Raw genomic sequence first — 17,574 nt, forward strand, 5'->3', positions numbered from 1 at the left:
CAGTGTCAAATGCAGCACTGAGGTCGAGTAGAACCAGCACTGATATTTTGCCTGAATCCGTATTTAAGCGAATATCGTTTATTATCTTAATGAGCGCTGTCTCTGTGCTGTGATGCGATCGGAAGCCAGATTGAAAATTATCAAAGTATCCATTTGAGTTTAAGAATTTGTTCAGCTGGTTGAAGACAACTTTTTCAATGATTTTGCCTGTGAAAGGAAGATTTGAGATCGGTCTATAGTTGCTTAATATAGTCTTATCCAGATTGCTCTTTTTCAGGAGGGGTTTGACAACAGCAGTTTTAAGGGAGTTTGGAAAACTTCCATAGAAAAGTGAGGCATTTACCACTTCTAGGAGATCTGCTTCTAAACAGTCTAACACACTTTTAAAGAAAGATGTGGGAAGTGTGTCAAGGGCGCAGGTTGATGTTTTAAGGTGCTGAACGGTTTCTTTCAGAATTTTGCCATCAATTTCTTCAAAATCAGACATAGTAACTACTTTCTCAGGTTGTAGTCTGATCTGACTGACCCCAGCGCAACTCAAGGATGTGCTGATCACCTTTCTAATATTATTGATTTTCTCAGAGAAAAAGGTAGCAAACTCACTACACTTGCTGTCGGAGAGCATTTCACTGGGAATCTGGCTTGGGGGATTTGTTAGTCTGTCGACAGTAGCGAAGAGATTTCGAGTATTATTTAGGTTTCTGTTTATGATATTGGAGAAGAAAGTCTGTCTAGCTTTGCCTAGTTCCATATTGAAAGCACGAATGGTGTCTCTATAGATGTTATAGTGGATTACAAGTTTTGTCTTTCGCCACATGCGCTCTGATTTTCTGCATTGTCTTTTCATAATTTGCACTGCTGTTGAGTTTCTCCAAGGTGCTTTTTGTTTACCATTCTTCCTGACTTTCACAGGAGCAATATCATCAATTACATTTTTAACCTTCGAGTTAAAAGAATCAAGGAGAGAATCAACCGAGTCAGCAGATATGCTCGGTCTTAGGGATATGGCCTTCATAAATAGTACACTAGTGTTCTCATTTAGGCATCTCTTCTTGACAGACACAGATCTAACTTCAATGGCAGGAGAGATCAATAAATCAAAGAAAATACAGTAATGATCAGAGAGTGCGACATCCTTAATTTCATTCAAATGCATAGGTTATCACTCACGCGAGTGAACCCGACAATCGACTACTTTGGACTTCGACCGAAAACAGGAAGAAAACACAGGTATGTGCGCTGGCTGAATTAACATCACTTTTATTCACATCTTTCACATCTACTGCAGTCAGATTCACCCGTGTTCACTCTGAAGGAATCACTCACATGGCTGGGCACTTGTAATGACACATCAAGGATGTTAAGAGGCTAAAAGCAGGTTTAAAACTTGCCCCATTGAAGTCAACAGGGTGCAAATTTTAAAAAGAGGATAACACGGTGTAGGCAACACCGATTTTTGTCGTTGTTCTCTGTACTGACAGCACTCCAAATTTACAAAAAAAATGAGCTCACTGTTAAAATTGACCGGAGTTCTCCTTTAATGAAATTTCACTTAATTAAATTCTACATTTTACTTGTTTGCAATGGATTTTTAAAGACAATCACCTGTTACCTGCAAGTCTCTGTCCTTGTGAAACCATAGTGAACATTACGTGATACCTTTAAATAATCTAGTTTAAGAACAAAAATACTTCAAAACAACTGCAACACGGTCTTTAACCAAGGTAACGTTAGCCAGAAATATGTTAACAAATGCAGGCAACGCTGGTTGACCACAATAAACATTAAATACTAGCATATTTTTATCATCTTTTAAAAATAACATTGCTGTAACTACATGCACATACTACATTCACACTTTTTTTTTTTTTTCATTTATATAGCGCTTTTAACAACGTAGATTGTTTCAAAGCAGCTTTACAGAGATAAGTGGATAATTTAAGGTAACAGATATTGTTTTGGCTTTATAGCAGAGTTAAGTTATTTTCCATCTAAAGTTAGTTTTTATTGATTTGCTTCCGTCGCAACGATCATTTGTTATTAAATTAGGGGCCGCTAAGACGACACCATTCCCTCTACACAGACTTTAAACGCGAACCTGTGAGAAACGCTGATGGCGTTCACATGTCAAGTCAAGTCAAGTCAAGTCATGCGCATTTAGAATGGGTTCTATAGTTATGTGCATTTGAAAATACGCAGGTTTGGAATTCCCTACAAGCCAAGCCTAAACAAAGTACTTGTCTTTCCTTATAAATTTTGATAAAGAATTTTATTTTATTTTGTTGCTTTGGGGTAGGAACGCGAAACGAATTTTCCCGACAACGCCTTATCTGTATAGTGGTAGAGGGATCCTCCATAGGGAGAGACTAGTTGGCACTTCAGCACTGCGTTGTCTTTGGGTCCAGGCGAAGGTCCTTCGTCAGATCTGGATACAGCCTGGATCCGGCAGGCTGCAGGAAAACCTCGGGATAAACACAGACACTAAAATTAGCGTAGATGCCATTCTTCTTATGATGTAACGAGTACATCAGGATTTATGGGAAGTGTTCCCGGTTCATAATACACATCAGTGTATTATATAAATATTGTAAATCAATTCATTTATTGACTACAAACTACCAAAAATCACAGTTCTGCTCTCTAACTCCATCGATTTGAACTGGCGCCGTAGCACTTCCTGGAACTATCTGAGATCTACGCGAATCACGTTACAACTAAGCATTTTTTTTAACTTCCGTTGTCGCAATTCTCTCTCTCTATGGCTCTGTTGTAGGTCTCCTGCTAACTGGTTAACTCACATTATTACTCTTACTGAAATACTTCTGCTGATCAGCTGTGGGCCACTATTACCTAAAACTGTCTATTAATGCAGATTGTCGTTCTAGTTTGAGGAAAGATTAAGCATGGAGCAAGATTTGTTTTACTAATGTTTATGTTACACCAGTCATTCACGCTTGAGCTCGGCTATTGTATGCACTGTTTTTTGATACAGTTTCCACGTGTTCACCGCAATCAATTAGAAAAGTACTCAGTAAATTAATAAGTACAAGTAAAATAATCGGTTTGTTGATGGACATGCACTTGTAATGCTTATGGTGAGGAGTTAATGTTGCAACATCTCATAATGTACCATAAACTGAGTAGTGTATCACTGAGAAACGTCCTGCTCGAGTCGTCCTTGCAATGGAGGTTCGGGTTGAATAACTAGTTCTTCCAATGTTTCATCATCGGACTCACGCTCGCATTGATATGGTAAAATAGATGTCATTGTTCGTTACTGTGTTTAGTTTACGGTGTAGGAAGCCTCAGGACAAGCAGAGCTGACGTTTTTATGGCAATGGGCGTTTTTGTTTTTGACACGCTTTCTGTACACAGTAAACCAATCACAACAGACTGAGCTGTCTGGCCAATCAGAGCACAGTAGCTCGTGGAAAGAAGGGATTAGATTGATTCATCTGACGAGTCGTTTGAGAATCATTGAAAATGTGGTGATGTGCAAATGTTTATTATGAGAGAATGAAATAGTTTTTTTTTTTTTTTTTACCTCGATGCCTGTAAACCTAGGAGACTCCAAAACAACATTAGGATATTTTAAAATAGCATAATAGGGGCACTTTAAAACTGCAGTGAGCCAAAGACAGTCTCAAAAATGCGGTTTGATATCGCTGGTGTTTCTGACGTTACAAACTACCTTGTAACCAATCAGGTCAACGTGCCGGCGGGCTTTAGCATATCATGACTGCTCTAGCAGTGGAGTCTCAAGAGAAGCCAGGTTATCTGGTATATTTTTCTGTTTATATGAAAAATCATGTACATTTAGCAATATAGTGCATGAATTATGTATATTATGATGTTATGATGAAGTATTTACCTTTCTTCACTGATGTTCTAAGTTGTTCAAAGCATTTCTAAGGATGCTGATTTTAAAGGGACACTCCACCCATTTGCATTAAGCTTTGCATTGTTAGAAACCCAGTCATACTATTGAATGGTCGTGCAACACTCTCTCATTTTCCCCTGAGACGGGAGAAATCCGTTATTTACCTTTTACACTTCCTCCTACAATGACGCAAAAATCGTCATTTTGCGTCATTGTAGGAGGAAGTGTAAGAGGGGGGGATTTCTGTTGAGACTACAAGCACTAGTTCCTCATCTTTCCCAGGGGGCGGGACCCGCTCACGCTACAGACCTATTACAGATCAGTGGGTGGGACTTTACTCTCTGAAACTGAAAGCAATATCCTCCATCTTGTTTGAAGCTAAGCTAACAGGCGCTGTGGAGACAGATGTAAAGTTATGACAATAGCGGAGGAGAGTGCTCAATATGATATAGAAGAAGAGGATTTCAGAAGTCTGATGCTTGAATCAGGTGTTTGTGGCTACCTTTACAAGCCGCATTATAGCGAAGAGCAGCCGAGGCAGAAGACCTGCCTGCCGCGGACGAGGAGCCCGGACTGGCTCGAGTTAGGGCGGACTGGTGGCGCCGGTGATCTCACTATGCAACTCATAGACTGTAAGATGCAACTACGAACACAGAGATAGAGTCCGTCTGCGGCAAAGAATTTCAACGATGACAATTTCTCCTGGACGAAATCTCTGAATCAGACGAGGACACGGACGTTTGTGTTGAGAACTATCCTAGTTTCGCACCGCATATGTTCTGACTGAACATCCAGGTACCATGCAATAATTCACCTTTTCGAAAGAAATACAAACGAGGAGTAATGCACTAATGAGTTCGCCAACTAACTAGACATTTTGTGTGAATGTGAAATGAATTTCAAGCTCTGGTGGTAGCTAGCCTTGTAGACGGAAGAGTGATTTCTCTAGCAGATATATATGCGCTTTCTGGATTAGTGGGAGTGGCTTGCGGAGCTGTGCAATGTGGTGCATTGTGGGAGTTGTTGTCTTTCATACAAATGCGTCCTGAAGTTATTTTTTGTCTTTCCTCGGTCACGAAGGCACCAAATTCAAAATTTATTTTACATTTCGACTACATATATGACCCACTTTAAATAAAAAACAATGTTCAAATGGGTGGAATGCCCCTTTAAGAAGGTAGACTGAGATGGTGAACAGAAACATGTTTTTTGTAACATTAGCAACACATTATTAGCTTATTTATAACGTAGTCAAGCAAAAGGCTGATCATATTAATTACCATTATGTGTCCAACATTGTAAAGAGTGATATATAAAATGCATTACCATTCTGATACATCGACTTCCATTTCTTCTGAATCAGTTTTTGCTTCAAACATACGTATATGGCTGAATTAAACAAGTATTTCCACTAGCAGCGTTTACTACAGTAAAAGAGAATCTCTGAGTGGGTGTGAGTGAGTGGAGGCGGGGCTAATTTGCATATTCATAGATCCGTGTATAGTAAATGAAGCAAGGATGTAGTGTTACATTCAAGCTATTTTAAGGCATGAAGAAAAAAAATTTCACTGGAAAAAAACGTTTAAATATGCCATTTTGGTGCTCAAAGATGAGTTTTAAGGGATCAAATTATTGACCACAGGGGAACTTTAATAAAACGATGGTGAACAGTTGTTAAAATCAATCTCTATAAAATACAAATCTATAAAACTCTGTAACATCATACTGCTGTCAATAATAAAGTATTTTCTTAATTTTCTGTCTGGGACTGCCCCGACACGCGGTGGCACTATAGTAAATTATCCATCTATCAATTCTCTACATTCTGCCACTGCCAGCATCTATAGAAATAAAAACTTAATTCACTTATAACATTGCAACATTAAGCGATTTCATAAAATAAATGTTAACAGTCCACAAAACAAACAAAAAAATACCTTTTTATGTTCTTAATTAAACAGCTTCATAGCAGATTCGATGTGATCAAGTTCTTAGGGATTGTTTCTCAGCCCTGCTCCTGGAGGACACCCAACTCTGCACATTTTGACACACACCTCTGTCTGACACACACATTTCTGGTCCTGGAGTTTCTTCTAATGAGCTGATGAGTTGAAACAGGTGTGTTTGAGTAGGAAGAAACACAAAGCGTGCAGTGTTGATGGTGCTCCAGGACCAGGGTTGAGGGTGTCAGCTCATCTGTGAACACATACTGTACTATAACTGTAAGGGAAGTGCAAATTATAGAATCAGACATTTATTATGTTCATTTCGAAAAACAAAGATATTGAGGGCAAAACTGGACATAGCCACAGGAACGTATTTTGAGAGGGGGCTGAGAACATAAAAATCATGTGTCTAGCATGAGGTGCGATGACTGACAGGAAGATGGTGAGAGAACTTTTGTTAATAAAAGTTGCATTTCTTCGTTTAATATAAGTGAGTTTGTCTTTGTTTTATTGTTGTTGTGTTTTCATTAAAAATAACCTAATGAACCAAAAACTAAGCATTCATTTTCAAAACAAGAGCTGCAGATCCTGAATGTCATTGACATATATTTTTTCTTGTAAAATATGGGGTGTAATTGTTAACACTGGTGTTGTCACAAGTTTATTAATGGTGGGAAAAATGGCACATCACTAATGCCTCTTAAGTAAAATGTGGATAAATAACTAGAATACAAGATTAGTTGCTGCTGAGGGACAATTAGACTCTCTCTCTCTCTCTCTCTCTCTATCTCTCTCTCTCTCTCTCTCTCTGCAATGACTGTAGAATTGGTCATTCATTTTTAATGCTGGCTGTAGACATGTCAAAAGTTGACTTTAATGACATTAATGTTTCAAATGAATTTTAATGAATAGAAAAATAAATAAAACTATTTATATTTCCTTCTTTTATTTTTAACACCCCCATCTAATTTTTTCTTGGCTGCACACCAGGGGTTTCTGCAGCACCCTCAGCACCCCCACATGCGGAACAGCAACTGGACCTCGATAACGGAATCGCCACCGAGACAAAGGACAAGAACAGTAAACAGAGAGTTTATTCATTTTTTGAGTAATATTACATTAACAGATTATTTTTTCTTTTTACTTTTTCAGCATATGTTCTCATTTTGACCATACGTTAATTTCCAATGATTGTCATTATAAAAGAGCATTCAAAAGAACACTCTTTAAAAAGCCCGATCATTTACTTAAGGAGGTTGATTTTAAGTGTTATATCTTAAAATATGGAATTGTTCTTAATTGATTTGTGTGTTTTCTTCCTGTTTCTCAGGAGGAAGTAGATGTTTGGTGTTGACGACAGTGTGTCTCATGCTCATTTGTGTTCTTCTGATGGTCGTTCACCAGATAACGTTGAACAAACATTGTATTAATTTTACTGGAAGAACTTTTTTTCCAACTTTGAGAGAACCTTGGCAGAATGTTAGCCAATGTTCCCTGTGTTAGCTGGGATGACTCTATCCACCAATGCTTCGTTGTAAAAACAGCACGTCAAATGATAGCATCAAATTGTGTATGATACAAAGCAGCAGAAAAATTAGTCGATGTTATTAACTGGAGATTAAATTGTTAGAATATTAGAAGCATTTATCATGATCATGAAGAGCAGCAGCTAATGATATGAAGTGTTTGACAGGTGATGCACATGATCTGAGGATTGTGCTGCTTGGAGTCTCTGGAGCTGGAAAGAGTTCTGTGGGAAATGCAATACTGGGTCGACAGGTGTTTGAAGAGAGCACAACCAGAGAGAGTGAGAAACAGAGCGGAAGAGTAGAAGACAGAAACATCTCCATCATCGACACTCCAGGATTCTTCAGCGATCATCTGACTGATGAAGAGCTGCAGAAGCAGATGATGAAGAGTCTGGATCTCTCTGATCCTGGTCCTCACATGTTCCTGCTCATCGTCAATCTTGAGAACTTTGAGAAGTACACAAGGAACATTGTGGAGAAAATTGAGGATTTCTTTGGAGCTCAAGCTTTGAAGTTCACAATGGTGCTGTTTATTGGAAGAGAAAAAATGTCAAACAATAACTGGCAGAACTTTATTCTTAGTGAAGGATTTAAGGGCCTAGTCAATAACTTCAGAAAACAATATCATGAGATCAACAGTAAAATTGAGAATGATCACACTCACATAAAAAAACTTCTAAAGAAGATTGAATTCATCAAACAGAATGAACATTACAATAGCAAGATTTGCTTATTTAAAAAAAAAGAAGAAGAAAAGCAAGAGAAAGAGAGACAAGAGAAAGCATTGCCGGAAACTTTCTGGTCTGAACCAGAAAATGTCAGACAAAGAAAGAAAGCAACTGATGAAGAACCAAGTCTACAGAGACGTGGTTTATTAAATAGAGGTCAGACATTTTCGAGCCAGGAGAAACAAAATGAGGATAAAAGCAGGAAAATGAGTCAGAAGAAACAACAGACAAAAGAAGAAGAACATCCAACTCAAGCAGGTGAGAACTTTTAATAAAACGATGACAATCTTTTTCTCCTAATGTCCTAATGTCATGACACCATCCTAAAAACATCCTAAAACACTGTATCCTCTCAACTTATACTTTGTCGGGTCACAGGAGGGCTGGAGCAGATCCCAGCATCTATATAATAATAATAATAATAAAAAGTTAATTCACTTATAACAGTGCAACTGTCAGCAAGGGTGCAAGAATACACAAAGAAGATGAAAACACAGAGTTTAAAAAAAATCTACTCAGTAATCCACTGAAGGTACAAAACTGATGCAACTTACACACATGCTAACTTTAACATAGACTGAGTTATGAGTTATATGGTCTTCAATGAGAACTGAAAACAGCAACTTAAATACAGGTCAAATGAGGCTAATAATGATAAACACCCATGAGAGTAAATTAATCACTATGACAACTGATATGTGTGGTGGGAAACTGAACAAAGGAACACATGCGACTGAAAATAACAAACTAAAAGTCCATGAAAATGAAACTAAGATAAAAAACAACAACTGAAAATCCCTGACAGCAACATTAAGCGATTTAATAAAATAAATGTTTACAGTCCACAAACCAAAATAATAGCTGTATATTTTCCTCAAAATTCTACAAACAATACCCCATAATGACAACGTGAAAGAAGTTTGTTCGAAATCTTTAAAGGGTACATAACATGTACAGTTTCACCTAATCTCGTGTTAATCTTGAGTACCTATTGAGTAGTAGTGCATCTTTAATATCTCCAAAAAGTGTTTAGTTTTATTATATTTATAAAAGGAAAATACAGCTTTCCGATTCTCTCCGGAAAAAGCCGAGCTCCTGGAGGCGGAGCTATAGAGTCAAGCGGTAGTGCATGATTTCCAGCAAAAGACAGAAATCTGATCCAGTTGTACTTACATGAATGGGGTCTTTTATCACTGGGACCGCTCCACGTTTTAATAGCAAACGATTTGCAAATCCAGCGTCGACCTGGGCCTTGTTAATAAAACATTCGTCACTGAAATGACCAGAACACACAACCGCACTTCCTACACTCCGTTGCTGCCCCGGAAAAACAAACTGCATCCACTGTCTGTTCCTGTAACACTGGGTTCTTTGGAAAGCTGAACACGGTAAGCTTTCCCTCACATCCAAAAACACACTTTTTTGGAGACATTCTTGAACAAATCCTATGCAGCGCTGGCTGCCGATGATTTCCTGTTGAAGCGCGTTGATGTGCGCGGTCTCGCTCTCCTCTGGTCGACGTGTGCGCGGGCGAGCTTTTCCGAGAGAAATGCTCATATAAGGAGTTCCACTCTCATCTACGTCATTAGAACCACGATCGGAAAAAAAACAGCCGAAACTTGTACCTACCCGGAAGTAAGATTTTCGGCACAGAAATTCTCCGTTATTCGTCCAAAATATTTTTTTTAAACTTTGCCCATGTTTAGCATGAGAATCCATCTCTTTAACACTGTAAACAACTCTGAATACATGAAACACCATTGTACCCCCCCTTTAAAAAAAAAAAAAAAAAAAAAAAAAAAAACACATGTACATAGGTATTCACAGCCTTTGCTCAATACTGTTGGAGTACATTTAGCAACAATTACAGCCTCAAGTCTTGTTGAATATGATGCTACAAGCTTGGCACACCTATTTTTTGGCAGTTTCTCCCATTCTTCTTTGCAGAACCAATTGCCAGATTGACATGGCCAATAGTCAAGTCAAGTCAGCTTCATTCATATAGCGCTTTTAACAATATAGATTGTTTCAATTGTAAGACAGCATTCAGCAAAGAGAGTGAGAATCCAATTGCAGTTTATTAAGAAATATAATCCAAGGTCATAGTCTATACCAGGGAATCACATGACAGACATGAAACATGACAAAGACATGAAACATGACAAAGACATGAAACATGACCACAATGTTACAGTAACGAGTACACCAGGATTTATGGGAAGTGTTCCTGGTTCCAGCTGTTAGGAAGATGAGGTAACAATGAAGTAGGCATGGACGAGGTGGAGAGAGAATCCACATGCAAGCACGACTTTAATAAAACAAACAGGTAATCCATAGCCTGGCAAGCCAGACCTACATCAAGATGTTAGGTCTGGAAACTCACCATAGACGCGGTTTAATCCGAGGGGCGGGATAAACGGCTGTCTTTCAAATTCCCTCTGCACGCAATAGGACAGCGCTTCAACCAACCAGAGCGTTTTCCCAACAGCGGAGCTTATTTGATAGATTCAACTTTTGCCATATCTGGCCGGCAAAACGACGAACACATCTTCCTTTTTTTAAGAATGACTTAAGTGCCGTTCTTTGCTCTTTTCTCAAAGAAAAACTTAACTCAGAGTCCTCCAGAGTCGCGGCCAAAGCCGATTCGAAAGACCGTTGTTCTCCAGCAGCCGCCATTCTTTGTTTTCAAGTGGTAGCCGTCGTAACTCTGTCGTCATATGTTAAGCCCGCCCCCGCCTACTCTATACACGACGTAATTGGCCTGACCCAATTCAGGTTTTTGCAGCTAGAAGGTCTATTGAGAGTGTCTAGACCCACCTGGCTGCGAAATACATTTTGCTGCCGCTAGGGTGCGTCTAGATTTCTAGGCTAGGTAATCCAGGGCAAACAACGGAACTCGGGACAGGAACATGGACAGCAACAAGCTACAGCTACAACGGTTGTTTGCAACCGACAAACAACAACTGAAGCACAGAGGTTTAAATACACAGGCAAACAAGCTAAACAAGATAACAAGGGGGTGGGGCTAATTAGAAACACCTGGAGAGACTAATAAATAAGAAAAACTACAAAGGACTACAAAACATGGCACAGAACAGGAAATAACAAAAGTCCACACAAGACAAGGGGAACACAAGGCTGGAATCATGACAGTTCCAAAATTTTGGAGCTAAATAGGAAAAGGATCTACTGCCAGTAGAATTAGATATTCTAGTTATTATCAACTGGCCGGAATTTTGAGATCGCAATAGACATGAAGTACTATAATTAGTTAAGAGCTCGCTCAAGTACTGGGAAGTTAAACCATTTAGTGCTTTGTAAGTAATCAGCAATATTTTAAAATTTATACGATGTTTAATAGGGAGCCAATGCAGTGTTGACAGAACCGGGCTAATATGGTCATACTTCCTGGTTCTGGTAAGAACTCGAGCTGCTGTGTTTTGAACCAGCTGTAGTTTGTTTATTAAGTGTGAAGGGCAACCACCCAGTATAGCATTACAATAATCTAGCCTTGAGGTCACGAACGCATGAACTAATTGTTCCACATTTGTGATTGAGAGCATATGACGTAATTTAGATACATTTTTAAGATGGAAGAATTTGGTTTTACAGATACTAGACACGTGACTTTCAAATGAAAGATTGGTATCAAAGAGCACACCCAGGTTCCTAACCGACGACGAAGACTTAACAGAGCAGCCATCAAGTGTTAGACAGTATTCTAGGTTACGTGAGGAAATTTTTGTCCAATAATTAGGAACTTTATTGTTCTTTCAGAATTAAGTAGTAGGAAATTACTAGTCATCCATTTTTTTAAAATCAGCTATGCATTCCGTTAATTTTGTGAATTGGTAAGTTTCGTCTGGGCGTGAAGAAATATAGAGCTGAGTATCATCAGCATAACAGTGAAAACTAATGCAATGCTTCCTAATGATATCTCCTAATGGTAGCATGTACAGAGTGAACCGCAATGGTCCTAGTACTGAGCCTTGTGGTTCACCATACTGAACTTGACATCTCTTCAATTACTGCTACAAACTGATAACGGTCAGATAAGTATGATTTAAACCTGCTAATGCAATTCCACTAATGCCAACATAATTTTCGAGTCTATTTAAAAGAATGTTGTGGTCAATAGTATCAAATGCAGCACTAAGATTGAGTAACACAAATAGAGAGATAAAACCACGATCGGATGATAAGAGCAAATCATTTGTGACTCTAATGAGAGCTGTCTCAGTACTATGGTACGGTCTAAATCCTGAGTGGAAATCCTATTTTTGGGTGAACTATCCCGGTTATCTTCGGGGTCTTTTTAACCCGCAAATGACTTTTGCTCAATTTTTTTTTCCAAAAAAATTGGAATGATATCTGTTATTATGTTAGCGTGAAAAAAATAGTGACACTAGAGCCCCTTTCATACAGTGCTTTGAACCCGGGAAATTGCCGGCAAATTGCCAGAGTGCAGAGTGCAAAAACTGACTTTTTCAGATTATGTGAAGTAAATTTACGCATCCACGGTACAATCAGCGTCTACATCACGGCTCTCAGCCCGCCCTCTGTTCGTTGATTGGCCAGCTGTTTTGAGGCCGGAGGAAAACGGAAAGATAGGTCGCTATCTCAGACTGAGTACAGAAGCGAACTGAAATTGAGCGGAAGTACGAAGTCTGACGTAGTCAGGCTAGTCAAAATGCGGAACCACCACAAAAATAAATTTGGTGACACTGACACATCGACAATGTGAACACACACACATACACAGAGAGAGAGAGGGAGAGAGAAATAGACAAAAGTTACTGCTTTATTTGCTCATTTGTTATGCTGTTCAGTTCATTGCATTTTGTTGTTTGTCATGTATTTTTACTCAATATATAATATAACTGTACATACTGTATCTGTTCTGTTACAGTTAGTAACTGAAGTGTAGATCACATTTGTACAATTATTTGAAAAAAAGATTGAAATAAATGATAAACTCTAAAAATTCAACTTTTATCTTTTCCAGGTTTGATTCTAATCATAATGTAACATTATTGAAAAACAAAACAAAATTTCAGTACAAAAAATGCTAAACTTTGACAAAAAAAAGTCATTTTTTATTGTTAGAATTGTGATTTTATAATATTTAGATATGAATCCAACTGGACAAACTTGTGAAAAGATATCTTTCAGTTAGTCAAATAGCAAATAGCATATAGTGGAGCTCTATAGCCATCTTATTGCTAAAATGATAATTTTTTACTTTTAAAACTACATTTTACAAAATATGGGCAAAAATTTTACACTAAACCATGTAAAATTATCCATGTTATCCCCATGAATGAAAGTTAGAAATATGGGTCTTTTATAAAGTGAATTTTACATAAAATGCTGTTTTTTGTAACAAAAAATAAATAAATATATATATATATATTTATTTATTTATTTATTTATAGAAATTTAAAATATATCAATAAATCCTCCAAAAACTGCACAAATGTTGAGTAAAAACATTAATAAACAGAGTAAAGTTACATTTGTAAAAACAAATAAAACTATTATTCTGTTACAAAATTAAATGTTATTGTCTTGGGTCCCTGGGGACCCCAAAGATAAGTAGTGTCGGCACAAATGATCAGAGTGTTAAGTAAAATGTTGATAAATAACTACAATGCAGAGATTAGTTGCTGCCGAGGGACAAATAGACTCTCTCACACATTCTCTCTCTCTCTCTCTCTCTCTCTCTGAAATAGAAATGGTCGTTAATTCTTAATGTTAACTGTAGACGTTACAGGTTGACTTTTTACAATAAAATGATTAATGTTTTAAATACATTTTAATGAAAAGACAAATTAATAAAATTATTATTTATTTTTTTGTTAAAACATTTTTATTTATTTATTTTTAACACGCCCTCTTAATTTTTCTCTTGGGCTCCACGCTAGGGGTTTCTGCAGCACCCCCAGCTCCCCCACTTCCTGCGGAACAGCAACTGGACCTAGTCACCAGAATAAAAGACAAGATGAAGAAAAAGTGCAGTAAGCAGAACGTTTTTTTCTGAAGCAGCAATGTTTTTAATTTTTGAGGAATATTACATACTGAGAAATATTACATCAAATTTCAATCATTGATCTCTAAAAACAATACATTAATATTAATGTATTAACAAAGATTGTTTCTTTTTACTTTTTTAGCATATCTTCTTGTTTGCATATTTTACCATACATTAATTTCCAATGATTGTCATTATAAAAGGGCGTTCAAAAGAATACTCTTTTAAAAGCCCTATCAATTACTTACAAAGGTTGATTTTATTTGGGGTGTTATATCTTATAATATGGAGTGAATTGTCCTTAATTGATTCATGTGTTTTTTTCTGTTTGTCAGGAGGAAGATGTTTGGTGTTGTTGATGACAGTGTGTCTCGTGCTCATTTGTGTTCTTCTGCTGGTCACCAGCACACTGCAGCACATCACCATCAAAGCACAGAAAGACCAGTTAAACAGTTGCAATAACAAAATTGAAGAGTTCAATCAAATTATCAACAGCTTACAGGAACATTTCACTGAACTAACGACTGAAAAAGACATGTGGTATCAATTCACCAAAAGGATAGGTATGGCAAACTCTGATGACATCATCAAATCTTACTCGCTTGACATGACATTCCCACATATTTTCTTTCATTCCTGACCCTATACATGCTGCAGCAGCCATCCTCAAATATCAAAAGCACATCTACATATATTGAAACACTTCGACAAATTGAAATGCATGAAATATCGAAATAACTGTAAAGGTATAGTGATAGCAGAGAGAAAAACAACCAAAATGCTCTTGGCAACATCACTAGCCTTAAAATACGACAAGTCTGTGTGTGTATTGTATCAGGCCCAAGGGAATTGCTGAGGAGGATGCTGCCATAAGACCCAGTAGTTTCTGAAACATTTTTAGGGGAAGTTTTTCCCCAATATTGAGTGACACCACTAGTCTCTGAATCCAGGCCCACATTTGGGACAAATCGAGGAACCTGGAACGAGATGTGTTGACAGCGAGCTTTTACGTAGGTTGATGCTGAACCCCAGACTTTCCGAGGAGCAGAGATCTGTGAGCAAATAGTTCCTCCTTTGGATGTGTTCAGGATGTGTTCTCCTAACCGTTTTAGGGGGAGAGGGCCGCATTTGTGCATTTCGTGAAGGGACAGTCAGAGTATAAGACTGTATATAGGTAAGCCACCCCTTCGAACATAAATCTCAAAAACGGTCTGTGATGAGGGGCTATCTGTATTTGAAAGAATGCTAATCTCTAATCTCAAGTCGAGGATGGGCCTGAGGCCGCCATCTTTGTTTGGAACGAGGAAGTAGCGGCTGTAAAAGCCTGACTCGCTGCTGGCCATGGGATCTTTCTCCACAACACCCTTCGCTAGCAGAGCTTGTACTTCGACTTGGAGGACGTGGGCATCGACGTCTGAGGCTGAAATGTGTATCACACCCCTGAAACGGGGGGCCTGCGAAACCCGATTTGGCTCTGAGCGGCGAGGGGTTGAAGAGTCACATGTGGCTTGTTTGTTATAGGAGGAAAGCTCTTTTTGTGAAGGTGTTTGTTTTTAATTTGACTTGCTTTAACAGTGGAAAAAAGGTCTGGGCACACATAGCACCGAGGGGAGACGGGGTGTCAAGGAGGGCTGTCTTGTCAGCGTCCTAGATCTCAAAGTTTAACCATAGGTGGTGCTTTGAGCACCACTAAACAGGCTATCATACAGCTGATTGCCTGGGTCGTTGTCTTAGTAGCGCTCAGAGCAACGTCGGTTGCACTGCACAGCTTCTGGGCCGGACTCATCCATAGTGTGGAGGAGTTTGGCTTGGAACACTTGAAGGACCGCCATCGTATCGAGAGCGGATCCAGCTTGACAGGCCGCAGAGTAGGTTCTGAGATGACCTCCTCCAGGGGGAAGCTTTCGGTGGCGTCATCAATGGTGAGGGGCCGAGTAGGGGGCGCGTCACAACTGGTAAGCTCATCATGATTAAATTTGGTAGGTTCCTGGCAGGGGGCTCGCTGATGGCACCCTAGCAGCAGGAAGCCTATGTCGAAGCGACTGTGGGCAGGAATTTCCAGTGCCGACCACTCTAAACCAAGTTTGCGATAAGTTCAGGCCAGGCCCTTAACATCAGCTGGCTCCTTAGGCGGTTGGGGGCAGAGTCCTGCATGGAGTCTGACTACTCCTCTGTATTTAAAGCTGTCAATGTCATTGGCAAATTTTTCCTTGGAACCCTTAAAAGAGACCAAAATGATCGTACCAGACAGGATGCTGGTCTTCGCGAGAGAAGAGAACCGGGGAATATCCTCGCTGCAGGGAAGTTCCGTTTTGTGTAATAAATAATTCAATTTATAATTGAACTTGAAATATGAATTTTTACTGAACCGTGAACCAAGATTCGCTACCCATTTAAACCCATTTAATTTAAAAAAAAAAAATGGTTTAAACTTTTCACCGCACAATCTACACATCCAACATAAACACTGTTGATAAATTATTTGTTGATAAAGCGTCTACATTCACAAAGCCGACAGGGACAAGCGACAAGGGGGGACAGAGACGAGAAAGGGGAGAGAGAAAAATAAAAGCAGGTCACACCTGCTTTTCAAAATAGACCTGCATGATAAACCTTTAAAACAGGGTTCACCAATCTCGGTCCTGGAGGGCCGCTGTCCTGCAGAGTTTAGCTCCAACCAGCTCCAACACACCTGTTTGAAAGTTTCTAGTATGCCTAGTGAGACCTTGATTAGCTGGTTCAGGTGTGTTTAATTGGGGTTGGAGCTAAACTCTGCAGGACAGCGGCCCTCCAGGACCGAGATTGGTGAACCCTGCTTTAAAAGATCGCGATCTAATTTCAAACACCCATGCAATCTTATTCCTAAATGATAGTGATTCGATGTCTGTTAAAATCACACTTGACCAAGTCCGTGAAGCGGGCAGAAAATTTGTATAAAAAAATAAACCAATTCTAATGTTTATTTTCAAAACAGGCATGCCCCCTGAACACAAAAATGCATGATAGCAGTGCTATGTAGGTATCTTAAGGTATGGAAATTACCAATTTTACATTTAAACGTGCTGAAAATTTCAAATTAGGGCTGTTTTCGACTAAGGATTTTCATAGTCGAATCTGATTCGTTAGATTTTGCCGTAGTCGACTGATAGTCGAACCTTTTTTTTTTTTTTAGATAGCAGCTAGATTTTTTCCATTTCAAACAAAAGAGCTAAAAAACTAAAAGAAAAACATGGTGTGTAACAAATACCTTTTTATTCATTTAAAGCCAGATGAACAAAACATATCACACATATATCATAACATTTCATAAACATGAGGAGCAATATGAGAAAGAAATTTGGTGATCGTTGTTTAGGTACATTAAACCACGTAAAGCTTTTTCACGCCCATGAGAACCGTGTGGAGTCAACTCACAGCCGCTCCGCTGCCCTGCTGAAAATGTGAAGCAGAAACGCTTAAT

General features: G+C 38.7%; 1 protein-coding gene and 1 long non-coding RNA gene across 2 annotated transcripts in view; one reads left to right on the forward strand and one right to left on the reverse strand.

Moving 5' to 3' along the window:
• Nucleotides 1–17,574, reverse strand: part of LOC307173394 — a 64,456-nt gene that overhangs the window by 32,540 nt on the left and 14,342 nt on the right. The window lies entirely within an intron of this gene.
• LOC307173392 (GTPase IMAP family member 8-like) overlaps nucleotides 1–17,574 on the forward strand; it is a 42,120-nt gene that overhangs the window by 12,088 nt on the left and 12,458 nt on the right. The window contains exons 3-6 of the mRNA XM_079896483.1: nucleotides 6,817–6,906; nucleotides 7,520–8,341; nucleotides 14,008–14,100; nucleotides 14,450–14,677. Of these exons, the coding sequence (XP_079752609.1) occupies nucleotides 6,817–6,906; nucleotides 7,520–8,341; nucleotides 14,008–14,100; nucleotides 14,450–14,677 (1,233 nt within the window). The remainder of the gene's footprint in view (nucleotides 1–6,816; nucleotides 6,907–7,519; nucleotides 8,342–14,007; nucleotides 14,101–14,449; nucleotides 14,678–17,574) is intronic.

Source organism: Squalius cephalus, assembly GCF_949319135.1.
Source record: "Squalius cephalus genome assembly, chromosome: 16".
Lineage (NCBI taxonomy): Eukaryota > Metazoa > Chordata > Actinopteri > Cypriniformes > Leuciscidae > Squalius > Squalius cephalus.